This window comes from Haemaphysalis longicornis, unplaced genomic scaffold, assembly GCF_048455015.1.
Source record: "Haemaphysalis longicornis isolate Haplotype H1 unplaced genomic scaffold, Haemaphysalis longicornis Haplotype H1 scaffold_9, whole genome shotgun sequence".
NCBI lineage: Eukaryota > Metazoa > Arthropoda > Arachnida > Ixodida > Ixodidae > Haemaphysalis > Haemaphysalis longicornis.
This window is the reverse complement of record NW_027526460.1, coordinates 17,214,750-17,242,511: the sequence shown is the minus strand read 5'-3', so window position 1 is coordinate 17,242,511 and position 27,762 is coordinate 17,214,750. Positions and strand designations below refer to the sequence as shown.

General features: G+C 48.6%; 1 protein-coding gene across 1 annotated transcript in view; it reads left to right on the top strand.

Moving 5' to 3' along the window:
* LOC144152536 (uncharacterized) overlaps positions 1-25,346 on the top strand; it is an 80,801-nt gene extending 55,455 nt beyond the window's left edge. Inside the window, exons 8-16 of the mRNA XM_077683831.1 lie at positions 2,235-2,307; positions 2,458-2,589; positions 9,889-9,966; positions 10,063-10,131; positions 12,225-12,311; positions 15,096-15,226; positions 20,509-20,526; positions 20,596-20,628; positions 25,286-25,346. Of these exons, the coding sequence (XP_077539957.1) occupies positions 2,235-2,307; positions 2,458-2,589; positions 9,889-9,966; positions 10,063-10,131; positions 12,225-12,311; positions 15,096-15,226; positions 20,509-20,526; positions 20,596-20,628; positions 25,286-25,346 (682 nt within the window). The remainder of the gene's footprint in view (positions 1-2,234; positions 2,308-2,457; positions 2,590-9,888; positions 9,967-10,062; positions 10,132-12,224; positions 12,312-15,095; positions 15,227-20,508; positions 20,527-20,595; positions 20,629-25,285) is intronic.
* Positions 25,347-27,762: the final 2,416 nt, after the last annotated feature.

Genomic DNA, 27,762 nt, shown 5'->3' with positions numbered 1-27,762 from the left:
CTGTCTCTCATGCACACACGCACACGCATACAAACCAGGGTTGTTTCTTAAAGAGTAACATTAAGATTATCCATTTTTAAAATAATTAATGTTCAGAAAGTTATGATTTATACGCTCATTATAAGTTTCATCCTAAATAATTTGGGGGATATTGCATTTGAACGCAGGATGTCAGTAGCTGAAATAAACCAGCTTTGGCTGCAAGGACATTTGCATGTCATTTCTTTAGAGATGCGTGGCCGTGTTTTTGGCTTTAAAGTTACCTTTATGCCATGCCTTTCTGGCGTGCATTCCTCCACGGGTATAGCGAAACCAATCGCAGCCTCAAACGCAGCTAGCAATTTAGGAAAAATCGAATGCGCGTGAGGTACCATAGGAAATGATCTCCGTAATGAAGGCCTTCGGTTTAATTTTAACAGCGCAGTGCTGTGCGGAACTTTCATGTATACTGGCGTGTTTTTTTTTTTTTTTCAATTATGTCTATGCCCACAACACAGCCGCTGTAACCGAGAATCGAACCCGTGAAATACTGCCGAGTGGCGCAATGACTTTACCATGACCCAACTTCAGCATTTCGGGAGGTGTGAAGATCCCCAGGAGGTCAAAATTAATCCCCAGCCCTCCACTACGGCACGCCACATCGCCCGTGTAGCGTCAGTGCGTTAAAACTGATGATCAATCAATTTCGTATCCCCAGTTTTGAGCCTCGTTAACGGGCTGCTCTTCCAATGCTTTCTTGCTCAACCTTATGAGGCTTCATTTGTGACCGCAGAACAGGCTCAAAAAGAGATTATCGGTGCTCAGAAAAATAATTTATCCTTGTTGATTATGCTGTGATTATTGACATCAATATCTTAGTGCGGAAGGGCATTTGTTGTACACTGATATCATTTTTCCTCAACAATGCAATGCCTCTCCATTTCTCAGTTGCATGACTGGTTCATCGTCTGATTTTTCGTCAGTTCGTTTTTTTTTTTCTTTCATATTGTACATATTACGTGTGTATGCACTGGCTTATAGTACGAAAGCTGTAGTACTTCAGGTGCAAAGCCAACTTCTCCTTCAATCTCGGCCACGATCAAACCAGCGCCTCGTGCCGTCGCGGTGTGGAAGCGTCTAATCGCTCATTCGTTCGGAGGGGAGGGTTTATGAGGAGATAATAGCGGGAAAGAGTGTGGGCGCGTGCCAACATAAAATCATCCTATGATGTGTTCGCTGCAGCCGATTTCCCCGCGCGTTCGCGCTAACAGCACCACCTGCGCGAAGCAGCAGCTGTGCTTTGCCTTGCGGTGGCATTGGGCACGCGTTTATTGCACGCTCTCCGCGAGAAAACCGAGGAAACAGTTGGCCGCGTATCTGCTCCTTTCGTTGCAAATGTCGACGAAAGACGATAGTCGACTGGCGCCTCTGCCGAGTAAATGCCTCCCTTCTCTTTCCGCTCGCCTCTCATGCTGTTCCTCTCTCGTCTCGTTCCTCCCAACATAACACGCTATAGGTTTGCTCAAGTAAATTTAAATTTATCGCCGTTCACTGCTCCAAGTCGGGTGCCTCGATGCCAGCGCTGCCGTATACGACGGAGACGCGCGCGTGTCGAGGCACCTTACTACAACGTTCATAGATCCACGTTGCACTACTCAACGAGTGTTCCAAGCGGAACGTGGTACCTATCTATAGAGGAACCTTTCGTTGCTGTTGCCGTTTGATTTCTTAAAAGCCGCCAGCAGCTATAGTAGCGCGGGCAACAGCAGGAGGCGGTTTTCTGTAGTTGATGTAGTTTTTCATTTGCTATCGCAAAAGCCAAGCATCCGAGGACTTTTGTTTTTCATAGAGGAACTGTGCAAATATCACTTATGTACTGATTGTCTGCCTTATATTTGCGTAATGTCCTGTTCTTGTTCAACAACGTTGGCAAGTATGAACTTTGCCACCGGACTTGGACGTTTAGATGTGGCTGTGGATATATAATACTATAGCGCAGGTACCGTTTCACTTTGGTTGGGTGGCTCAATCGAGTCACAGACAGACAGACACACAGACATACAAACAGACCACAATTTCTGCGTTTAAGTAGCCCAAGAAAGACTATCGCCTTCAAAACTTGGTTTACCCGCATTCACCCCCACGGAAACATTATCGTCACACTGTTTGGATTGTATTTTTACTGTTTTCATGGTATGCTCGAAATTTCTTGGGCTTCTGAATATAGCCATTTGATTAACAGGCCGTTATTGCAGGTATTGCAAAGACCACGTCGGCATAGGTGGGCTTGCTGGCATGAAGCCAAAAGACCTTCAAGCTGCTCTCGACGTAAGTGCGGAACAGTTCCAACTCGGCCTCGCTGTTCCTTGCTCTAGGTACCCGCAGAAGTGGCAAGCTTTTGCACGCAGTGTAGAAAATGACACGCAGCGGCTAACAAGCAGTTGGTAACGTGTCAACTTTCTTTTTTTTTTTTTTCAGAAAATCGTGGAGTACCAAACTGACATGGCGAGACACTACCAACTGAACATCGATGGCGTCCGAAGCGACATCGAAAAGCGGGCGGTAGTGATCAAGGAATTGAAGGAAGAAATGAACAAAGTCGACCTCAAGGTAAGAAATTAGCGATGTTTTCCGCACAACAGCGGCTGAACATTAATTGATAAAACCACCGGCCAAACGTTTGCGTAGTTGTGCGCCATTTGAGGTATAATTTGTCACGAAACAGCATCCGAAATGTCGGTACCGGAAAAAAAGATGGTGCTAATGCCACCCGCCTTGCTGTGGTCCTCTATGCCATTTAACGAAACAGCGCGACATACCGGACGAAGGAAATAAAAGACGACACAGGCGCTCCATAACAACTGTTTATTTGATTACAAAGAACGAAATATATACATAAAATATTTTCGAAGAGTAGCCGTGCGCATGATCAGTGAACAAAGCTGTTATTTACAAACAAAACATAGTTGCTATCAATGGACAACGCTATCGGGGCTCTGAAAACTCAGACATGGACCGCGCAATCACGGTTTCGGAGGTTCGCGCCGCATTAATAAAAATTCGCCCGGGCTCGGCACCTGGTGAAGACGGCGTTACCAACAAGCTCCTTCGCAACCTGGATGATCAATCCATCGAGATCTTAACGCGCTATTACAACCATCACTGGGAAGCCGGTACCATCCCCCCCGAATGGAAGCACGCAAAGGTCTCGCTCATTCCTAAACCCGGCAAGCCTCTCGACCTCGCGCATCTCCGGCCCATCTCCCTCACCTCTTGTGTAGGAAAAGTCCTTGAACATGTCATTCACGCACGCTTGGTTCAGCATCTCACCCACACAGGACAATTCCCCCACACCATGTTCGGCTTTCGGGCCGGACTCTCCACTCAGGACGTTCACCTCCAACTAAAGCACGACATTATAACTCCCCAGTCTCGTGTAGACTCTGCAGCGATACTCGCCCTCGATTTGCGAAAGGCTTTCGACCGAGTCTCCCACAAAGCCATTCTGCAAAACCTGACAGCCTTAGCCCCGGGGGCTCGTGCTTACAATTACATTCGCGATTTCCTCACCGATCGCACTGCAGTCCTTCAGATCGACGACCTGCGCTCTGACATAATACACCTACCCTCAATAGGTACCCCGCAGGGCGCTGTCCTGTCACCACTGTTATTCAATATAGCGATGATTAATCTCCCCCAGCAGTTGAATAACATACCATCCCTTCATCACAGTCTTTATGCCGACGACATCACCTTGTGGACGACCGGGGGCAGTGATGGGCACATTGAGGATACCCTTCAACAGGGAGCAGATGTCGTCGCTGCCTACGCTCGTGGCATTGGACTTGAATGCTCACCGGAGAAAACGGAGCTACTAATCCTTCCTGCTAAACGTGCCAGCAGAGGCACTTCTCCTCCGGACATTACAATCCGAGTTCACGAACAGCCCGTTCCCCAGGTGCAATGCCTCAAAATCTTAGGCCTATACATACAGAGCAACCGTGCTAACACCACGTTCATAGCACACCTCACTTCTCAGGTGAATCAAACTATCAATCTCATACGTCGTATAGCTACCCGAAATCAGGGGCTCAAAGAGGCAGAGCGCCTTCGGCTGATACAGGCTTTCATTATTAGTCGCATCACTTACTCTCTTCCCTACTTGCTACCTTCGCCCACCGAATTAGCTAAAATTAATTGTCTAATTAGGAAAATTTATAAAACAGCGCTGCAGGTACCTCAGAGCACATCCACTGCCCGCCTTGAATCACTTGGGGTCTTTAACACCGCCGAAGAGTTGATTGAGGCGCATCTCTTGAGTCAGCTCACTCGTCTCACAGCCACGCTCTCAGGCAGAATGCTTCTCCGACGGCTGCGCCTTGACAGCCCATTCTTTATCGACGCGCCCATTCCCCTTCCCAGCCACATTCATGAGCTAATAACGGTTAGACCCATCCCGCGCAATATGCACCCGACGTTTCATCGAGCGCGCAGGGAGCACAGGGCGAGGACGTTAACCAAGCGGTACCCAATCACCCCCTCCACCGTCTACGTCGACGCTGCGAGATACAGGAGCCGTGAAGCTTATGCGGTAGCGGTCATTAATGGCCCTGACGCCCCTCCGCTTGCTTCCCTTACTCTGTACACTAACTCCCCGGCGACCGCGGAAGAGGCGGCAGTAGCCCTAGCCTTTACCCTCAGGCCGCCCCCCTCCATCGTAATCTCCGATTCCAAAACGGCCGTTCAAAATTTCGCCAAAGGAATGATCTCGCCTTTGGCCCTCAAAATCCTTCTTCAAAATTCTCCCACCACCCCAGTCGAGCTGGTATGGACTCCGGCCCATGCGGGTGTGGGGGGGAACGAGGCAGCACACAGGGCCGCTCGAGAGCTCACCGTCCGAGCTGGTCCTGGCCTTGAGCCCTTCCACGGAGCCCTATCAGCCCGCGACAGACTTGTTACCTTCAACGACATAACCTCGCACTACCGCCTCTCCCGCCGCCAACTACCCCCAGCCGCTCCGACCTTCTCCAACGAAGAGGAACGCCTATGGCGACTCACCCAGACACACGTACTCCCCTGCCGATATCGACTTCACCTTATCTACCCTTCTTTGTACCCCACCCCTTTGTGCCCCGACTGCGGGTCCCTCGATACCCAAGACCACTGCATGTGGCAATGCCCCCAAAACCCATTCCCCCCCTTCACAGACGGAGAGCACTGGGCGAAGGCGTTGTGCAGCTCGGACCGTGAGGTCCAGGCTAAGGTCATTCAGCGAGCTGCAATGGTCACCGGCCGGTTACCACCGCCGGTCACCCGCCACCCAGACTAGCCCCATGGGGCTCAAATAAAGTTTCTCTCTCTCTCTCTCTCTCTCTCGGCAAGTACAAAATTTCTTTTTCCAGGAGTGCTGATGACGGGGCGCTTACATACAAGGTTTCTCTTTCGTGTATCACAAACGCTTCGCAGATTTCACGCGTGCGCTTGTCCTTGTATCTTCGTAAGATACTGCATTTCTCGAACTGTGGTGTACATCGGCAACTCTTGACGTGTTGAGCAAGCATGCTGCTCGTGCCAGTCTTCAGTGTGTTGGCCTGCTCCCTTAACCGGTCGTTTATGCAATGCCCGGTTTGTCCGACGTACGATTTGCCACAGGGCTCCAAAGGGATCTCGTACACCACAGCTTCCTGGCATTCGACTTAGGGCTTGGTGTAATTTTTCGCTAAGTGATATAGCAACTTTCACAAATGCAAACCCTGCTGCAGTCCTATGCGCAGTGGGGCTCTGGGGCTACGTGGCCTACCAAATGGGCATAATCGTTTCTTCCGACCCTTCGTCTTCCATCTCAATTTGCAAGTTTCAACGGCTAAGTGATAATGAGTATTCCTAGCGGCGATGCGTATAAGCCAACTCCTCTCCGCAGTTATTCACCTCAAACCCGTTTGGATTCCCTTATCACGACCGAGCTCCAACCTTAATCTGCGGCTGGCCTGTGGTGTCGATTGGCTGCCCACACCGGAGCCTGGAACACACTATTCCGCTGAAGCCGTTCGGTAGCACCGCGGAGCGGACTTGCCTTGCTCGAATCCAGTGTAATCTCCCCAGGTTTCTCAGGATCGCCACTACTTCTAAAATCCACGTTTTAATGATCGATGCGACGCAGACACGCGAATTATGCATGCAGTGCGAGCATTAAGAGCTCGGAAAAGGAGGAATTCTTTTTTTTTTTTTTGGGGGGGGGGGGGGGGGGGGGTAACCGCAATAGCTCAAAAAAAGTTTGAGACAAGACCCCTTAAAGATCCCCAGGTGATCAAAATTAATCCGGAGCCCTCCACTATGGCGCGCCTCATCGCCTACCTTGGGTTGGCGCGTTAAACCCTACAATAAATCGAGACAGGACCCCTGCGATCCCTTCACTTAAGTGAGGTAAGTCAGTCAGTGTACCAACTTCGGCAAACCACTATTCGGCAGTTTCTGCATGCTGAATCCGCGTTAAATCCAACACCGTCACCGATGCCGTCATATCGGGCAACTGAATGAGATAAGATGAGTCAAACAAACGTCATGTGGGTTACCTTAAAAGGGAGAAAGTTGTTGGTAGCGATAGGCTCAGAAAGTGAGCACAGCTGTATCGGGAAGACCGAACAGGAATCAATATAAAAATGCTAGCCTTCTCTGATACTGATGGCAGTCCAGTGGGCCGCCACGGCGGCGCCTCAGTCGGCGAAATGAACAGCGAAGACGGCGATTACGCGTGCATGGCACCTGCAGTTTGTCGCTTTTGAAGTTATATACTCTTAATGCCTGTGGATTAAATGGGGTACTGAGCTGAAAAGCTGGCGTTGCCATCGGAGGCTGTTGATTGGGAGCAGTTAGAGAGAGGAGTAAATGCATATCTGAGCCACTTGAGATTTGCGGCTGACATTGTCTTCTTCAGTGGTTCGGGAAACGACGTGCAAAGAATGCTTTGTCAACTTTGCTCAGCACTCCTTGTCATAGGATTAAACGTAAATACCAGTAAGCCGAAATTAATCTAAATAAGCATATTGAAAGCGTCCCCTTCATCACAGGCAATGAAATAATGGAACAGGTTGACAGGTTGGTCAGTATAATTATCTTGGGAATGTTTTTGGGGCCGATCCAAATTACGAGACGGAAGCCAGGCGTAGACTTACTATGGTCTGGACAGCACTCGGAAAATACCCGAAAGGAATGAACAGCAGGCTACAGGCTACCTCTGTCTTTAAAAATAACATCATACAACCAATCCATACATTTTGCATTCGGTGTTGACTTTGGGCGCAGAAAGTTTAAGACTTACTAGGTTCCTTGAAAGAAATCTTGGGCTGGTACAACGAGCCATGAAAATAGTGATCGAAGTGGCGCTTCGAGATATGAAGCGTGTACCTTGGATTTGGGAGCGACCTCGTGTGGCAGATACCCAGCTAAAATTAATAAAAAGAGTGGAGCTCATCTCAAATGCAATGCGAACCCACAACTAGTGCGAAATCATTGTAACGGAGCTGATACCGAGACACGAGATTATATAGCCAAGCACGCCAAGGAAGGCATAGAGTATCAGGTAGTTTGTGTATTGTGTAAATGTGCGGAGCTTGAATGGTGAGGAGTAAAATAGAAAAAAAAAGAGAAAATCAATAAACACAGAACCGTCGGTGAACTCGTCCGATGCTTTTACCAATTGAATTGAGGCGCCGCTAGTGCATTCATGCGCATGTAAGTGTATGTAGCGTTTACGCACCTTAGCCAGCCCCGGTTCGACAACTCGGGGGGAAGAGACCTTCATTTTCCTCCAGCCGCGTTCATTTTTCTCCAGAAGCGTCTAAGCCACGTGCATAGCGAGAGCCTCGGCTCTGGCCCGTTTATTTAATCGACATGTAGCATAAGACGATTACAGCATTGTTGACTGATCTTATCAAGTCGCACACGCTTGAACCAAGTGAACTAAGGCAGCGACGATCATGCATCCCTCCGTCTGATGGCGAAGATGGTTGAACGGGAAGCTTTCTCGTGAGGCATTCCTTGGTTGTCGTCTGAGCTTGGATTTTGACACGCAGGCAGCTTGGACTTTGACACGTTGAGCTTTAACATTTACTCGCTTGCAGTTAGGACTTTTTACCGCAGCGGCTTTGACTTCGGCCCTTCGCCGTTTGATTTTGCACGAAGAAAGCTTCGCGTTCAAACACCGTAGTGCTAAACGGAATGGAGGCACGATGTTTCTGTCTTATTTTGCTCGTCCATACTCCCATCGCCAAATCCAAACTGCCTCGACCTTGTCGGAATAGCGTGATCAGATATATATCGACTTCGTAACGCGAGGGACCCAGGTTCGATTCGTACCACGGGAAGCGTTTTTTTTTTCTTTCCCTTGAGTCCCGATGATCGTCAACGTCCAATAAAGTTGGCTTTCCTGCGTGGTGTTTTTGACGGGACATACGCCATCAGTGAGACATAGAAAGTCCCATTAAAAAAAAAAAAAATCACGCACTCTCCACGAAGTGAATCATGACGAGCGGGCGAAGCACTGGGGATCGTTCTTACCGTAAATCACCCGTGGCATTGCCCACTCGCGCATGTAAATGAGTGACAACGTGTGTGTACAGTATATACAATTCCAATCCAATCCAGTTCGATACAATTCAATTTAATCCAATCCAATCCAATCCAATCCATCTTTATCCAATCCAATCCAATCCAATGCTCCCCGCCTATGCGCTTCATCGTGTAAACGGACGCCAAGCCCAGGACAAAGCGAGGTCCTAAGGTGCTTCGCCCCTAAAAGTCTCCTTTTCTCCAAGTAGTCCAAGAGGCGCTGACTAAGACCTGCAAGCGCAGGACAGACGTAGAAGCCCATAAATACACCAGAAATCGGTTGGTAATGCCACCGACCTCGTAACTCAGTTTATGAGAGCAACGAACGTGTTTTAAAACACAGCTTTACTACTTTCGTCCAGAGATTTCGAGGTGGATGCGCAAAGTGACCTTTTGAACGGAGACACACGCCCGGGGACACACCCCTCGAAGCACATCGTGTGATTCGCCGGGACCGCTGTCGGCGGCACTGCTACGGGCGCCGACAGCGGATGCCACCGCCGCTGCGGCCGAGGCAGCCGACCACCCCCCGCAGCCTCCCATGCAGCGGCGCTGGGTCTTTTCGGGCTACGTGACTCGTCTCGCGCACGGCGAAGAGGAACGGTGCGTTCACCCGGCCTCCTCCCGTGAGCGTTGCACGGAACCGAACGGCTTTGAGACGTGGTCGGCAATACAGCTAAATCAAAGGTTTAACAAAGCGAAACGAAGACTCAACCAGACTGAGCCAAGCTTTTGCTTTGCATATCCAAGGTTAGCTGGGCTAAGCCACAGCCATTTTTTTTATCGTCTGAGGTTGGGGCCCAACGCGAAGCGCATGTTCTCGCTATTTTCATCCCCTCGTAACACTTCAAAAGTATTGTTAAGGCCCGTTTATACATGATCCGTTTCACGAAAATCCGGCGTTGACGCCGTTGGCGTCACTACAGTTGCATGCCATCTCCTAACTAACCTGCGAAGCTTGTTGAAGGCCTTGGTCCCTCTACCAATACGGCCGGGACATTTGCACCATCTTTTTTGTGACAAAACTCATGGTAATTGTTCCATCATTAAAGGTCGCATTTCAATTTGCGCTTCATTCCCTTGATTACAGTACGACAACAACGAGAAGTTCATAAAACAACTAGAAGTAAGTACCGTGGAAGTTGTGCTCCGCGGCCTGCTTACATGACCTGATCCCTTTTGTGTTTTTTTTTTCGTCCCGCGCTCGCCGGGACAGAAAAACGAATCTCTGCTTGGTTTGACAAATATCGAAACGTTCATACACGAAGTGACCTGAAATTTTACCGTTATTTTTTTTTTCAGGGCTATATCGATGATGACCTAGCACTTCACAACTTATCCTCGAACTACAGACACGAATTTAAGGAACTGGTTAGTCAGGTAAGAGCCGCTTTGTTATCCGGCCACGACTTTCAAGCAAACCCACCTTTTTTTGGCACGACCTTTAATCCTGTATTTCGTCAACCTGTCTCAAAGTCGTTCCTCGACTTTACGCTGGGAAAGAGTGACGACCTGAAGAACGACATCTCACTTTCAATCGCCGATGTAAGTGCTTTACGGCTTTTCTGACAGCCCTTGCTAAAACCCGTGCGCTAAAACATAATTGGTTTCGATTCATTTAATATTAATACTACTTAATTTTCAACAGGAAGAAAAAGTGTACAGAGATCAGGTCTAGCAAAGCCTCATAAGGCTTGGACGACAGTGCCTGGCAGTGCAGGATACGTGCTAAGTCAAACAAACTAATACAACAAAAATTTGTGACTCAACTCACAAACAATACAGAGTACTGTTTGCGAGTTTGTTACTCCTAAAAGGTAGTTTGCTCCTAAAAGTTCCGAGAGTAGGGTAAGCCGTGGGAAGGGGGGGGGGGGGGTCTGCGGCGAAGTATAGCATTATACAGAGCGACAACATCAAAACCAAAAAAAGACCACAATAAAAATGAGCATCTGCTAGGAATAGCGAGAAACTGATGTAAACATGATGAACTGAAAAAGAAAACGGGAACTGCGGAGTTTCCAGTATAAATTCTGAAGGTTTATCACCTGAAGGTTGATAGCTTACTAACTTCGTTGTTTAGTTTTTTCGATATGTTTTGCGATTAGCGCACGAGGCTACGTCATTGGGTAGTGTATTCTGTATGGCTACAGCATGAGGCAAGAAAGAACTGTTGCATTGATAATGTACGGCGCTGGAATTTAGCGATTAAGTGTGGTTCTAGCGTGCATATGCTCTTAGTGGTGGCAACCACTGCATACTGCCCGTTATGACGAATGGAGCTGAAGCTTGGCGCTTTACTTAACAACTAGAAAGCAAACTAAATCGACTCAACGGACCATGGAACGAATAGTGTTAGGAGTGACACTCAGGGACAGGAAACGAGCTACCTGGACCAGGGAACAAACTCGAGTAGAAGATATCATAGTACAAGTAAAGAAACAGAAATGGACTTAGGCTGGCAATGCAGTGAGGTGAACCGCCAACCGGTGGACAATTAGGGTAACAGAGTGTATACCGAGAGATGGGTCTGGAAGAGCGGGATGGCCACTAATCTGTTGGAGGGATGTCATAAGGAAATTCGTGGGTAAACTGTGGACTCGAGCAGCGCAGGACAGGAGCAGTTGGAGGACCATTGGGAGAAACTTTCGTCCCGCAGTGGACTTGAGTAGGCTGATGAAGATGATGATGGTGACGTTAATAAAGCATAAAACGCGCTAAAACGTGTGCAGAAGCCTCAAAGGAGCAGTAATGCGGCGGGTAGTAAGGGTGATAAGGTTGACGGACTGTTCGATTGGCGTAACAGGGACTTTTCGTAAGTACGATTTTACAAAATTTAAAGATACTGTGATGTTATAATATTATATACATCATCCTCATCATCATCACCTCTACGCCCACTGCAGGGCAAAGTCCTCTCACATTAATTTCCAATTATGCTGGTCCTGTGCTAACTGCGACCAATTTATCCCGGCAAACTTCTTGATTCTTGTGCCCATCTAACTTTCGGCCGCCCCCTGCCACGATTGCCTTCTTGCGACTCCTGCAAACCCACACTCTCCCTTGCAGGGCGATATTTTACCACATTCATCCCTCCCTGTACCCGTCACCTATACTGCCCCGCGTGTGGTATCCGTGCTACAGTTCCCCAGTCTATGTGGGGCTGCCCTCTTGACCCCTTCCCTTCAATAACCTTTGACGAGCAGTGGGACTCGGGAGGGAGCGCTGGGTAGCTCCGACCCGCGAGTACAAGCCTCACTCGTGGACAGAGCTGCTACTGTCGCCGCCAGACTTGTGCCGGCGGCCACCCCGCTCTTTTAAACTATTTTCGCTCAATAAATGTTTATCTCTCTCTCTCTCTCTCTCTCTCTCTCTCTCTCTCTCTCTCTCTCTCTCTCTCTCTCTCTCTCTCTCTCTCTCTCTCGAGGGATACACTCTGTTACCCTTGATGACCAAGGGTTATCTTACCTTCGCATTACATGCCCTGCCGACGTCCAGTTCTTCTCAATTATATACATGTTCTACCCAATTTGTGAAAGGTTTTTCTGGGGAAGGAGAGGGGGAGCGTAATAACTGTTGGAGTGAATACATGGAGTGCGTGCCAACAAAGGCGGTAACCATTGCTGTGTTTTTTTCTCCAGTTCGACAACGTTGGGAGCTGCGGCCCGATTATTTCCATTTTCGAGGAGGGATTCCAGATCCTGTGCAATGGAATGCTTGATTTTATGGTAAAACGTTTTTTTTACAATGCGCCACTCGAAGTTATTTGAGAAGCTTACAAGATTTTACTCACGCGACTTGGTGTCGTGTATCGGGCGATATTCTTAAGAAAAAGAAGCACTAAGTATTTTACGGGCCGAGAATCAGCACGGGATTGTATAGAGATGTTACGGACGAAGCCCGTATGACCGGATAGCCTGTATAGCTGGTATAACATTATTGCAACGCACGTAAGGAGTTATTGAACAAAACTACCGCATTAATGAAGCAACAATTTCGAATTGCTGCTTTTGTTGATATGAGCGACTAAAATATCAAGGAGCGAAGTCTGTTCTCAACAAAGAACGATGCGATAGGCCATGCAGGACCCATGGCGGAAGCTCTCCACATGAAATGGTGGACGCCGCGTTGTGTATGAACCGTTCGAACATTCTAGGCTCTTGCTTTCAGCGTTCTTCCGGCGTCTTTAGGAGAAAAGAGAAAACATTTTCTGTTCGCAGTTTGCTCGATTAGAAACAGCAGTAGCGTGCTTCCTGCGTGATTTCGCGTTAATCCACGGGGTAATCCCTCTTTCATAGGAATCGGTAAAACACGAAAGTGAAAGAGACCTTCAGAGGAGCTGTTGAATGTTAGAGGAGCCTCCTTTATGAACGAAGGGTTCTCGAGCCTGACCCCGCCAGAAGAAGTGATATCGACATGCAAGAAAAAAAAAATAACAGGCCTATTCCGGAGCAACAAAACCAAATATGACACGCAGAGAAACAGCAGCTTGGAAAACATAACGGTCATGGGAACAACGCGACAGCGGAGGGTGCCTCAATTCACTTGCGTCCTCCGTGCACGAAGGCGCTGGCGTCGAGGCGCCATCTGTCGGCGCTCATTAGCGTCATGATGCGCTACTTCACTTCGCCTCTCCCAGACGGCAGCACCATCTGATTGAGTCATAGGGAAGGACATGAGGCCCATTCGAAGAGCTGTCAATGTCTCTGTTCATAGCACAGTTGGTAGAACGCCACTTAACTCCTGTTGTGGCCAGAGGCCAGAGAGTTCGTGGGCTCGAATCCAGGCGCCGCCCCGTCAATTGCACTTTTTGTGGCGACGTCACTTTCGAGACGGACATGATGTCAGTGAGATCTTGGTGTACCCGGGCATAAAACACTTTCGTGTTAAAAACCTTCGCGACATAAGGAAGGCACGGAGTGACCAAAGCATCCCAGCCGTGTAAAATAAATTATTAATAACTACGGAATGATTGACTAATTATTGATAGTAATGATTAACAAGGTGTATTAGGATATAATAATGATCGTCTAGTCATTGGTAGTCGGGATTATAAGGCGGATGAAGAACAACTAAGATAAAGGTGGATTCATTGCGGCAGGAATTTAGGTGGATCAGACTAAATCAAGATGAATTAAGATAAATTAAGCTGGATTGGGGTAAGATTTCGGTTGGTGCTAAGACATGTTGATATAGGCGTGAAATGTTAAAATAGTGAGATGTTAAACTAACCTTGTTGCTGTCCCGACGGGGGGACGTGTCTATATCAAAGGTGACAATTGTACAGCCGTAACCAGAACCCCCTTGAAGACGGTGAACGTGAATAAGTACGGGAGAGCTTTCGCTTTGTTCCCTGGTTTGCTGCGCGAAACGGGGACAACCTGACCGATTGAGTTTTATAAAGTTACGTTGCGGCGAACACATTGATGCAGTGGACATTTTGAACATTCCGTGCTTGTTTGGATATGAAAAGCATCATCTCTCGTAAACACAGAAGCTGAAGTCACGTTAAATACCGCCAATTGGTCGAAATTTGTAGTCTCCGATCACGGCACGTACCCCTCAAGACCGAGGCGTATCTTGAGCTGCAAAACTACAATTTCAAAATTTTAGAGTCTTCAAGTTGAAGCCTTGGATGTGACGTGGCTCGTAGATTCGAGAAATGCCGCCCTGTGTTTCCATAGAATTAAAATAAAGTGGCGTCTTTTGGGCCATTCTTGGCGTTGGAAGTGCGGGAAGCGCGACGTACTAATGCTTCCACGAAGCCTGGATTGCAGCAGCAGCGTAGTTCATCAATATTTGACGACTCGCTCGCTATCTGCGTACAGCTGTATCAGATGCAAGTAATGACGTCATGTTACGCAGCTCCGTCTGTGCGCTGAATGGGGAGCACGCGATGCTGAACTAGTAGTCTCAGTGTGAACTATGAATCTATGATGTAGGGCCATCGGGCCGTCGGTCGGGTATTGAACGTCACGGCTCCCCATTTGCCTATAAAGCAAGGCTGAATAACAGAAAATCCAGGAGGACCCGGCAAGGAAGCTTTCGGACTAAAGAGCGTCCTTCGCGCCGGCTTTAAACCTGTCCTGAAAAACTGTAAATTCCAAAATCAACCATTTATGCAGAGCATTATGACCTGTTATAATTAAGTACCGCAGCTTGTTAACCATCATGGCAAGAATTCGCCGAAAAAAAAATGGCCTCTAGTCTCACTATTACAAAACTATGTGGGTTGAAGTAGTCAACCGTACGACTTCATATGAGCAGTGAAGTAATTTTTGCAGTTCGTGCGCACGTCCACTTATCTGCACTGCACAGGGGAGTTCAAAACGCAATAAAATACTACGTTGGCGTCGCGCATAGCCTTCCTTATAGCATAACCCAAAGGAAGCTACCGCACTGCATTTTGCATTAAGGCGCTGTAAGGTACCGCTCAATAGTTACGATTTCATTTACACTGAATAACTAGTTAATTGATCAATTTTGTCTCCGGGGGCAAATTGTGTTTTCAGAACGGCTACTGGCTCTCGATGGTGTTGCTCACCTGTATCTTCACATACGGCGTCTATATATCTATATCTGCGTCCAAGTACCTGTACACCATGAAAAGCTACACTTACGAAGGGGAGCCCGTCGCACCTGAGTAAGGCTTGTTTTTCGCACTGTTGGTTTTGTCGGGCTATTCTAAAGAAATCCTTCGTGTATCAAATGTTAGAACAACGGCCATGACTGTCTTCTGAAGTTAAAGTGCAAATGCATGAAATAAAGAGGAAAAAGGATGTGATGGCTGCCCGGTAACGTCCCATTTTTCCCATTTATGTGCGTATTGTTACATTAGTGAAGGCACTCAAGAAGCGACCTTCGTCATGCAGAGCGTGGTGGACGAGTGGTTTGCTAGAGAGTTGACTCCGCTTCGACGACGTTCATCTTAAGCGCACAAAAAACACACGGACACAGAGGACAAGGACAAGCGCATCTTCCAACTGAATTTTATTGAATCAGGGTGAAATATATAGCAGCAAAATGACAGGAAATACAGAAAAGGTAACTATTATACAGAAATTAAAATAACGGAATCGCTTGGCACTGTCCCACACGTGTCATTCCTTACCACGGCCAGCTCTTTTTTAAGAACGCTGCCTCCGTATCGAAACAAGGCTACCGATGTCGTACTGACGCACTCGAAATCGCCTAGTTGCATTTCAGCTGTCTCCACTATCTCACGCGTGTGCTGATTAGAGTCGTGAAACAATATCACATCCGACATCCGATATCACATTCTATATCTTGTCCGATAAGGAGGCAGCGTTCTTAAAAAAGAACTGGTCGTGGTAATGACTGACACGTGTGGGACAGTGTCAAGCGATTCCGTTATTTTAATCTCTGTATAATCGTAACCTTTTCTGTATCTCTGGTCTTTTTGCTGCTATATATTTCACCCTGATTCAATCAAATTCAGTTGGAAGTTGCGCTTGTCCTTGTCGTCTGTGCCCGTGTATTTTTTGTGCGCTTAAGATGAACGCTATTGAATACCAACTAGCCCGAACGCAAGCCCTTCTTCCGTTTCGACGACGCAGACACAAGAGCCAAACATACGTGGTAAGAAGAGAACGGCAAGAAGAGAATGGCAAGAAGAGAATGGCAAGAAGAGAACGGCGACAATATAGGAGGCAGCGCACAGGTGTGCTCACAACATGATAACTCGAACAAGCAGATAAACATTCTCAGCAGAGCCCGGAGGTACACTACTCGGCGATCACGGAAGGCTTCTATTCATAACCAGAATTCCCAACGGCCAACAGCATGGCGGCTGCGTTTTGCATGCACTCCCGCAAATGTTCTATTTAAAACGTGGAAATAGCGCTTCTTGCCCCTTGGGACTCGGGCTCGCCAGCGATCGTGGAGCCTGACAACGAACATTAACGGGCCGCCATGGTGCCGATGCTGGACGATATCAAGGGCTTCTCGGAAGACAGCCAGGTGAGCTCGAGCCCCCCAACTGCCCCGACCGCGACCTAGTGCTCCGAGGGGGACAGCGAGGATTCCTCGAGTCTTTCCCCGGTCGTGGAGCACGCGGCGGTGGTCGTCGAGCTGCAGCATGCTAACGCCGCGGTGGGGGCGACGCTCAAAACGCTTCGCCGGTAGGTGGAGCGAGATCTGGACTGACGTCAGACTCCACAGCGTGAGCTCGGCCAGCTGGCATTCCGCTTTCCGCGTTCGTTATGAACGAATTGGACGCCGTTTTCTTCGCGCAGGAGCGAAGCAGTCGGATGGCCAGCGAGAAAACGAGTGGCGCCATCTTGGACGGTTTGGGAGAAGAGGCCGCCGTAAGGGCGGCTATTCATGCCCTCCTTGCTACTACAGCAGCACAGGAGCACAGCGAGGCGGCAACAACCGCCGCGCTGCCTGGGGCCAAGCGGGGCAACCGACGACCCGCCGGCAGCTATTCGGACGCCTTGCAGGGCAAGCCACGCAAGCTGCCGCGGGAGAAGGGACGGACACCCTAAGAGGGACACGGCAGGCCTGCCAGAGCCCGCAGCGGCACCGCCGCGGCTGTCCTTCTCGCCGGCGGTAGCGTCGGTCGTACGGCATTGTCGTCTGCTTTAGCGACGATTGTTTTGGGCCTGTTTTGGCGCAGCTACGCATCCATTGCGCCGAGCCTTCGCACGGCTTGATTAACTTGTTCGACCGTACCTCCAGCATAACCCACACACGAGGGAATTATGTGGTCGTACGGCAAACATACGCTAAGGATTGGTTTTCCTGGCGAGAAAACAAAATGTAGAGGCCACATACAGACATCTGGCCGCTAGAGAAACACTACCTTTTGCGTACTGCTTGCCACGAATGGGACTCCGTTTTCTAAATTGGCGAATATCAATTGGGTTGTATTTTATGAGGTATTGCAAAAGGCGAAGGCAGCAGCTGGTTCTGATCAATAGGGATTATAAAAGTTCCCTCAGCTTTCTTGCAATTCTCAAACTTACTAAACTAAGTAGTTTAAATCAGTACAAATGGGAATCGCTAAGCTCACATGCCGAATTGTTTCGGTGCTTGTGTCGCGAGGTGGTGTAGTCCCTTGATAGCACATCAGGGTGCCTGGGTTCCACTGCTTCACCCTTCAAAAGACGCTCCTGGTTTTTTTCTGCCGACGCGCGGCAGGACTACAGCGGCGGCGTACGCCTCTCTAGCCCGGCTGTGGCCCGCGCTGCTGCTGCGTTCGGGACGCCGCTCCAGCGAATTACAGGTAACGGCTGGCAGAATCTCTGGTTTCACTCTTTGTAGAGCCACGTGTGTGAATAGAAGTGACGTCGCATGGACAATTGTTGTGGGTGTCGTTTTACGACTTTGCTTTCCAACCACCTTCAGAGAGTTGATTGGAGCCAATTTTTTTTCTTTCACTTCACCCATGATTATTCGTCATCCTCAGGGAATGTTGGCTTTCCTGCAGGACGTATTGGGGTACAGCGGCTGTGGAAAATAAATGTGGAAAGCGCGGGTGACTCGAGCGAAGGCAGGGGGCGTTGGCACGATCAATGAAAGAAGGTCTGCCGTGCTTGCGTACTCGAGCTGGAGTGTTCCGTGTCCACCACGTGAACCGGACGTCTGGATCCTGCTTTCCCTGCTTGATCCGCCATACGCTAGTGCCGAAATCTAAGTTCCATCCAACAGCCAGCTTGGTGTGGGGAATCTTCGGCTGATTCGTCTACAACCCTTTTTGGACCCTACAGGCGTTATCCGCGCGGGTGTACGACTGCGAAGTGCGACGGCTGCTTATTATGGCAACCCATGAGCTCCTGTTGCATGCTGGAACAGAAGCCACGCTAATGGAGATCCGCCCGCGCTTTTGGGTCATTACAGGACGCCAGACGGTGAAGAAAGCCCCCCGCGAGTGGTTGCCGTGCCAACGACGCAGGCTGACGCCTGAAACAGCTCCGACGGCACCATTACCACGTGACCGCATAACGGAAACAGGCCCATTATCCGTTGTGGGCGCCGACTTCTGCGGTCCTCTGTTCTGCGGTTCAACGAGCCATCCAAAGTCAAAGCATACGTCACCGTATTCTCGTGCAGCGTCACGCGGGCTCTACACCTGGAATTGACGACGGGAATGACAGCGTCAAGTTTCTTGCTCGCCTTCAGGCGCTTCATTTCTCGGCGCGGAATACCTGCCATGGTATATGCCGACAACGCCCTCGCTTTTGAACACTGTGCGAAGTCTTTCCACTCCCTCACTGACGCCACCCTCCAAGACTTCTGCAGCGGGCAGCGCATTGTTTGTAAATTAACGCAGAGAAGTCCCCGTGGTGGGGCGGTTGGTGTGACCGAGTGATTCGGATCACAAAAGAGACGCTGAGACGTACCCTTGGGCGCAGCTCCCTGACGGCTGAGGAACTGGCGACCACATCGTGCGAAGTGGAGGCGGTTATCAACAGCCGGCGTTTGGAGTACCTGTCCACGGTTGCTGACGGACGTCACCCCATAATTCCGGCTCACCTCTGGCTCGCCAAGCCGAACACGTGCCTGGCCCAGAACCGGCCATTCGAGCCATCGTCAACAAGCTCGGAGTCGAGGCGCCGCTGGAGACACCGACAGAAAGTCGCAAAGTGCCTATGGCAAAGATGGCGGAACGAATACCTGCTGCTTCTGCGGTCCGCTCATGAAGCGCCCTCACATCCGCCACACCGACTCGTAGTCGGAGGCGTGGTTGTAATCCATGACGAAGGATACACCCCAACGTTTTGGAGACTCGGCCGTGGGGCCAAGTTGCTACCCGGATACGACTCAGTCACCCGCACCTGTGTGCTCCACCTGTCAACTGGGCAAGAAATCAGGTGGCCCATTCAACGGTTCTACTTTCTTGAAGATAACCTTAAAGAGTTCTTGGCGGGCGGGTGAATGTGTGGGAAATAATTGCAGAATGGGCGGGTGACACGAGCGAAGGCAGGGGTCGTTGGCACGATCAATGAAAGAATGCTGGCAGTCCTCGCGTGCTCGAGCTGGAGTGTTCCGTGACCACCACGAGAACCGGACGTCTGGGTCCTGCTTTCCCTGCTTGATCCGCATAGCCGCATCAGTGAGGACACTGAAGCTTCGCTTTAATAGAGTAATTCTGAGCCCGCTATCTTCAGATCATAGATTCAAGCATGGGTATATTTCAGCAGAGCTGGTATAGTTTTCAACGTTCAAAACTAGAAAAATCCGGTTTGGAAAAGAGCTCATGCTTTGGAGGAATTGCTACCGTTCAACTGATGATAATACCTACGATCGAGAATCCTTCACCTTTTTGGTTTTGTAAGGTTCATTGAATAGCTCCATGCAAAAGCCATCAAAAGGAAGCATGAGGTTATCAAGAATGATTGTTAAATGAAACCCTACACCTCTTAAATTGAAACTTTTGCCTTTTTCTGAAATGGTTTCGAAACGTAGGCAAAAAGTGCATCCAGCGCTTAGACTAGGGTGTCATTAAATACCCGAGACCAAAATGAAAACTCTACGCTAATCAGGACCTTGAAAGCTTGTTAAAAATTTTCCTCTCTTCCCGGTCTTGGCGTTATACGCACCCGAATGACGTCATTCAAGCTGTGTCATGGCTTTTGGCTGGCTTTTTAACAGTTAGAGAAATCAACATATTGGATAGCCACTGTAAAACCATCGCAACAGAAGCAAGGCAGAAAATGGAAATGGACCTGCTGCGATGAGCGAAAAAAGAAGAAAGATTTGAAAGTGTTTATTCGCAGTGTTTCAGGACCCCTTTAACGTCTGTCCCATTGTCGTAGGTTTGGGATAACTCCACTTACACTCTCAATCAAGGCAGTTTTTTTCTTTGATTTGACTGCTTTGTAACGAGGCTAATGCAGAGCAAGATCTCGGCAAACCCTGAGCACTGCCTTAAAAGTATTTTCTTTTCCCCCTTTTGCACAGCCAAAAATTCGAGGAACTGTAAGTACAACGTACATACATTTGTACAAATATGTTCAGTATCTAACAATGGCCATTTCCTCACCACAGCCAACTGCACAAGAAGCAAAGGACACGAAAAAAGCAAGTTCTGAATTCATATTACCCGCTCTTTTGTTCCGGACAGAGTGTGGGGCGCGTTTTCTACTGGCAAGCGTGTGCGCCTAATGGGTTCCGGATGAGATAGCGACGCGCAATTGTGCTTCATGCTCTAAGATAAATGTAAACTCCAAAAGAAATAGGTGCTCACTGCAGGAGCAATGACCTGTGGCCTTATGCGACAAAACAGGCCTTTTGGGTCTTGTGCGCATATTATTTCCGCTTGGCTAGTTTTGGCGTTATAGATTCATTGCAAGCGCAATGACCTCACCGACTTCGTGAGGCCTTACATGCACCAGATAATATTTATTTTACATTGGATATATCTAAACCAGGTTTTACCAGATCGCCCTGGCAAGTAGAATGCACTCAAACTAAAAACCCCGCACAGGTTTCCAAACCACCGAAAGTTGTGACGCAGTCAGAAGCGGTGTTGGCAGCGTGACTGGGGCCACGCCAGCAGAGAGTGTCCGTCTTTTGTCAGTTAAACTCTGGCCGAGTGGAGTTGAGTGCATCTGGGTTGTTTATACGACCCAGCGTTATTAGCGGCCCTCAAGCCCTCAGCATGAGACATTGTGTTTTAGGGGCGAAGCACCTTAGGGCCGAGGCTTGTCCGCCGTCCGGCGTCCGTGCTCACGGCACAGCACCATGCAAATCGAAACAAAAGGTTTGTGAACAAAAGGTTCACGAAAGGCGAACAAGACAAACTAAAAGGTTCACAACAGGTTATAGAGAGAGTGAGAGAGAGAGAGAGAGAGAGAGAGAGAGAGAGAGAGGGGAGAGACGCACAGCACCGTGTAAATCGAAACATATGGGAACAAAAGGTTCACAAAAGGTGAACAAGAACAAAATAAAAGGTTCACAAAAGGAGAGAGAGAGAGAGAGAGAGAGAGAGAGAGAGAGAGAGAGAGAGAGAGAGAGAGAGAGAGAGAGAGAGAGAGAGAGAGAGAGAGAGAGAGAGAGAGAGAGAGAGAGAGAGAGAGAGAGAGAGAGAGAGACGTATAGCACCGTGTAAATCGAAACATATGTGAAGGAAATGTTCACAAAGGTTAACAAGAACAAAATAAGAGGTTCACAAAAGGTTAGGAAAATAGAGAGATTCACAAAAGGTTAGAGAGAGAGGTTGAGCATTTTCGCGTGGCTCCTGGAGAGCCGTGCTGCGCTTGCGCGAGGAGCATTGGATTTGATTTGGATTGAATTGAATATAATTTATTTGGATTTGGATTTGTTTGGATTGGATTGGGTTAAAATGACTTGGATTGGAAACGTATATACTGTACACACGGGTTCTCACTCAGTTACATGCGCGAGTGGGCAACGTCATGGGTGATTTACGGTAAAAACGATCTCCAGTGCTTCGCCCACTCGTCATGATTCACTTCGTGGAGATGCGTGAATTTTTCTTTTTATTGTGTGCGTTTATTTCACAATTGTTATTAACCTCCCTTCATTCGCGTTTTTTTTTAAAGCAAAGCTTTTTACCTCTACCCCCCAAGGGTTCTTTCGCGACCGTTGGTGTCACCACGAAACTCCAGCGAACAAATAAAAGAATTTGCTGGCACCGCCGGGAATCGAACCTGGAACTAATAGACTAACAAAGTGAGAGCCCGCTGTCTTACCGATATAGCTACGAGCCCACGCGAAGACGGAGAAGACAAGTGGTGTACTCACCAAGCACATCTACGGGTTTACCCCCTGCGTTCTCGCTGAATGCCACGTGAAAGCGTCACGCGACCACTCACGCCCGTCTAGCGTCCCTGTGCACACCTTGATCATATGATAAGAGTTACAAAAATTGAAGGAAGGTCACACCAATGCATGGCATCTCACTTCTAGTACGCCAACGTGCTAAAGCCGGTGGCCTCCAGTGTTCACGTAAAAAATCACAGCTTCTTGTCGTCCGCCCTCACGCCAAATGAAGGGATACATTCAAATACTCCTTGATGGCCAGGCCATCACTCCAAGCCCCAGCATCACGATCGTGGGCCTACATCTCGAGACTAACACCAAGAATGACGTCTCCTTGCATCGCCTCAAAAACAGCATAATTCAAATCATACACATGATCACGCGACTTGCCACAAAGAAGCGAGGCCTAAAGGAATTCGGTACCTTTCGATTAATTGAAGCTTTTGTCCTCTCGAGAGTCACGTCAACCTACTGTCTCCTTCTCTACAAGGCAGACATGGAGATGCCTTATATAATGATTAGAAAGGCGGTCGAGCAGGCCATTGGTCTTCTCATTAGTGCGTCCACACAGAGGCTGCTTAGCACGGGGTCCATAACACGGTGGAAGAGCTGATAGAAAGCCATCTTTCTAACCAGAAGGTCCGACTCAGAACTTCAGTGGATAACCGCATGCTTCACCAGATTGGCTGGGCAGCCCAGAATGTCACTTTGCTTGACGTACTCCCAGACTCTTGGCGACTAAAACTAAAGATGCTCCTTTTGCTTAGAAATATGAACCCCTCACATGACGAGGGTCACCGAAAAGCACGGGCTCAAGCGCTAAACGCCACCCTCGGTGTGGATCATGCAGTTATCTACACAGACGCCTCCATACATCGAGGGCAGCAATACGCCATCATCGTGGATACCTCCAGAACCAACCTCCTTGCGTGTACCTCGCTTAGGACCCAAGAAATGACGGCAGCAGAAGAGGCAGCCATCACCTTGGCTCTCACTCAACCAGGGGTTCGGAGGGTAGTCACCGATTCCCAGCAAGCCTACTGGAATTAGATGTCGGGTTGGGTGTCCTGACCTGCACTGCGCGTGCTAAAAAACCACTCCCCAAACTGTTCCATTCAGCTCTTCTGGACCCTCCCACCCCCACTCACGCTTCAATGGAGGGCAACAAATACGCCCACCCAACAAGCCTGCGCTTTTACCTCCCGTGCTATGGAGCCTCACGAGGACAGTTACCCGCTTTTCACGTTCATGGAGATAACCCAGGATTATCGCCTTCTGAGACAGACCGTGCCTTCGCCTTACCCTGACCTTTCCAGAGAACAACAAACTACCTTACGGCTCATACAATCCGGGCTCCTTCCCACAGCCTACGCATCGTCACTTAATGCATCCGAATCGCTACGACGCTGAATCTAAATTTTTCTCAGAAGTAGGAGCACTCCGCCCCGTAATCGGGGTGTGCGACTTGAGCCCTGAGCACCTTCCTCTCTTTCCATCAACTACCCAACAAGAGCAATGGGAGATGCTGCTGTCCAGGGCCTCTTTACCTACCCAGCTTCAGCGGACAGGCCGCACGGACTGCATATGGGCCCAAAAGAAGAAGGAATCACTCCCCAGGGCTTCACTCTGGGCTCTTCAGAAATCAGAACAGAAGTATTTCTTCATCCTCCTCCTCCTCCTTCTCTGCCGCAAATCTCGGAGAAGTCAGATCGTCTAACACCGGGTTGGAGCTTACTTTAGTTTTATAAAAAAAGTTTCCACTCTTGTGCTACACCAATACAACTCAACCAGAAACCGTTCATGCTTCATGCATTTATTTAACCTTACCGAGAAAATCTCTTTGAAGTAATAAATGGTGTGTTTAAGTGCATTTCACTTCTATCTGGTTTTACCATTTGTAGAGCGATGTGAGTGAATTTAAGTGACGTCGCATGGGTAATCGTTATGTGTGCCGTTTACAGCTTTGCTTTCCAACCACATTCACGGGGTGGATTGGCGCGATTTTTTTTTTTTCAAGTTGGTTTGGTAAAACACAATCGAACGTGCAGGCTTATTATACGAAGCATATGTACTCGGTGATGTGCTAATGCCTCGCCTGAGATATTACTGAGGTTTTCCTTGCGTAGACTAATGTTGACATGTACGAGTCGTAACAGCAGCTCTGGAAAATTTTGAGAGGAACTGTCTATATGGCTGGTTTTTATGCTTTTTTTATAACATAAATATGTCATACGGCACTGTACACGTAAGATAACTGAATCTTGCAGCTTCAGACGAACACATGTTTTCACAGCGACATAGACTTCAGCTTTGCAAATGTGACCAAACAGTCAGTCTCACTGCCTCACGCGTCGGTTGGGTTTCGATTTCCGCTACAGGTTTTGCGTTGGTGGACAATCCCAATAGAAATATTTACGAAAGTGGACATGAGTGCTATCGTCTATTCCTGCCAGCGTACATATACACGGCAAACAGTGGTAGAAAGTGAGGTAACATCAGCGGAAGCGGCGTGGCGATCTTATTGGCTGCCGGCTCGCTTTTCTGATACTTTTGCACCGTGTCCAGGGCACTTTGGTATCTTTTTTTGGACGTACAGCTTCACGTCGCGAAAACATGAAAGGGAAATTGGGGAAGGAAATGCAAGCCTTAAATGTTTATTTCTAAAGAAATAGAGCTTGTTGTCCAAAAACTAAAAGACATTACAAAGTTTTGACCTTTCTTTTACAACAAAGTTATTTAGCCTTTTGTGCTATTCGAAGATCCGCCACCCTTTTACGTGAAGAATTGTACCGTCCATTGTGTAGGCCAGAATTGCGGTGTCTAGGACATCCCCATACCCTACCTGTTTTACCTAAAAGTACATGTTGTCATAGCTCCGTTTTGTTTTGTAGGTATTCAGAAAGCGCCAGAATGTGAAGACGTGCGACGAACTATTTTCGGGTATTTTTTTCAGGCCCACCGCCCAAGCCGCGCTGACTGATGATGAGCGCCTCCGGGGCGAAGACGCCGAGTAAGTGCACAAATATTGTAACATCAGACCTTTTTAGGCCGAGACAAATCCATCCGGCGTAGACAGAAAATCCCGAAGACCCGGAAAAAACTGTGGTTGTATCCACTGTCATAGGAATCGGTAAAACACCAAAGTGAAATGTGCAGTGAAATCTGCAGCTGAGCATGATTTGCCGGTCGGCGGCTGTCTTCTGAGCGTACTTGGTGAGGGGCGTCCTGCTGGCGGGTCGCTTCGCAAAGGTGTACTGGCGTCATTTCCGTGACGGATATGACGTGAGTGAAATCTTGGTGTATCCCGGCATAAAACACTTCCCTGTTACAATATAAAACCCGAAAACCGACAACCTTAAGTATAACGTACTCTTCTGTACTGAAAGTTGCTTGCCCTCACGCAAGGATGCACCCTTTACAGGCCGCTTGTTTCGTGGTAGTGGCGTCACTTCCGTGACGGATATGACGTCAGCGAAATCTTCGTGCATCCCGGAATAAAACACTTTCATGTTAAAAATGTGGTTTGGGAGGTTTCGGGAATCGATCCACCACCGGGCATTTACGCCGTGGAACCGGCAACCTAACCACTGCGCCAACCGAAAGGCTTCGGGGGAAAGGGCTAGGCAGTGGCGGGGATAACATTTACACCTAATTAGAAAGAAAAAAACAACGCTTTCAGTGGTCCGAATCGAACCTGGGTCCTTCGCGTTATGGAGTCGGCGTCTGTCCGATTGAGCTATCGTTGCATTCAGCGCGCGCAGCGTTTCCTTGTGGTTCGTAGCACGGGCGTTGGCTTTGGACTTGGCCGCGGGTTCTCGCGCGCCAACGCTATCCACTTGGGAAAGATGGGAAAGCCTGCAGATGAAACGATCCGGGCCTGCCAGCCACGGAGAAGTTTCAGCGGCAAGTTCAGAAATATACGTGACGTGATGATATGTGGAGCCGAAAGTTCGCGCCTTACTAAAGAAACTTGAAAGCAAAGTTAAGCCGCCTCAACGGACCATGGAGCTAATAATTATCGGAGTAGTACTTAGAGACAGGAAACGAGCGTCCTGGATCATAAACAAACTACTGTACACGATATCATAGTTCAAATAAAAAAATGGACTACGGCTGGTCACGTAATTAGGAGAAATGACAATCAGTGGACTACCAGGGTGACTGAGTGGGCGCCGATATAAGGGTCTAGAAAAAGAGAAGGCCCATTACTCGATGGAGGGACAAAATAAGGAAATTCGGAGACAACGAATGAACTCGAGCGGCGCGGCACAGGAGCGGTCGGAGCTGGATGGGAGAGCCCTTGGTCCTGCATGTAGTGGGCTGCTGCTGCTGATGATGATGATGACAATGCAACGGCCGGGTTTCTGACGAAGGGAGGGGGGCCAAAAGTTCTGCTGTTTCTCCAGCATTATGCAAAGGAATGTAATAACACGACAGAGCGGGAACGAGTGGAAGTGAGCAAAAAACCCACACAAGCGCAATTTTTTATCGTTGTCTGGCAACCTGTTAAAAAGAATTAAACTCGGGCAGTGTTTCTACCCCTTCAAGCCCTTCGAAGAATAAAAAGGCGCTCGGTGTATCCGAAGAAAGAAGAAAGCTAAAAATATTGAAGGTGGCATTTTATTATCTTTACTGAAAGACGGGCTCGCTATCGAGATAAGTATACTCACCCCTATGCTTTCAGCTTCAATCAAATGAAAAGCAAATTTCTTTTTGTGTTTGTCTTGAAGCCGAGAGATAAAACGGCCATGAAGGCAAAATGCAAGTTCGGCTCATTAACAAGACTGCTTTGCGCCGTCGGTAATGATAGCAATTGTATCGCAAACTACAAAGAAATAGTGGGGCTAATGGGGAAAACAGATCAGCAGCACTGGGGACTGCCCAGCCACTGAGATTTCTCCATGACGTCACAGAATCTTGTCTGTGCGATGGGGGCCACCGACCGAAGCCACCACCAACAAAAATTGAAGCCGTTCCACTCAATGTGAAAGCTGTCGGAAGTGCAGAGCAGTGATCGCCATAATGGGCTGCAGCGCCGTTATCTGCTCACTGCGGCATTTCAAATTTCCCGCCTTCGCAGTGCTTGCGCGCCCTCTGCCTGAAACTGCGCAAGCGGGAGTTCTGTTCTTTTTGTGCTTCCTTGAATTTCGTATGCTGGAGCTGTTCTGCTCATTTCGAACGTGTAATTTTTTTTTTTTGCGTGGTTGGAGCCTTTCTGCGGTATTTCGAAAGTGCCATTCTTTTCTTGCGCGGCTGGAGCCTTTGTGCCGCATTTCGTACGCGCCATTTTTTTCTTGGGCAGCTGGAGCCTGTCTTCGTCATTTCGGACGCACCATTTCTTTCTTAATTGCGCGGCTGCTTTTTTCGCTTACTATCGTAAAAACCAACACAACGAGCATTCCAAACTAAATGAACGTGGGGGCTTCCGGT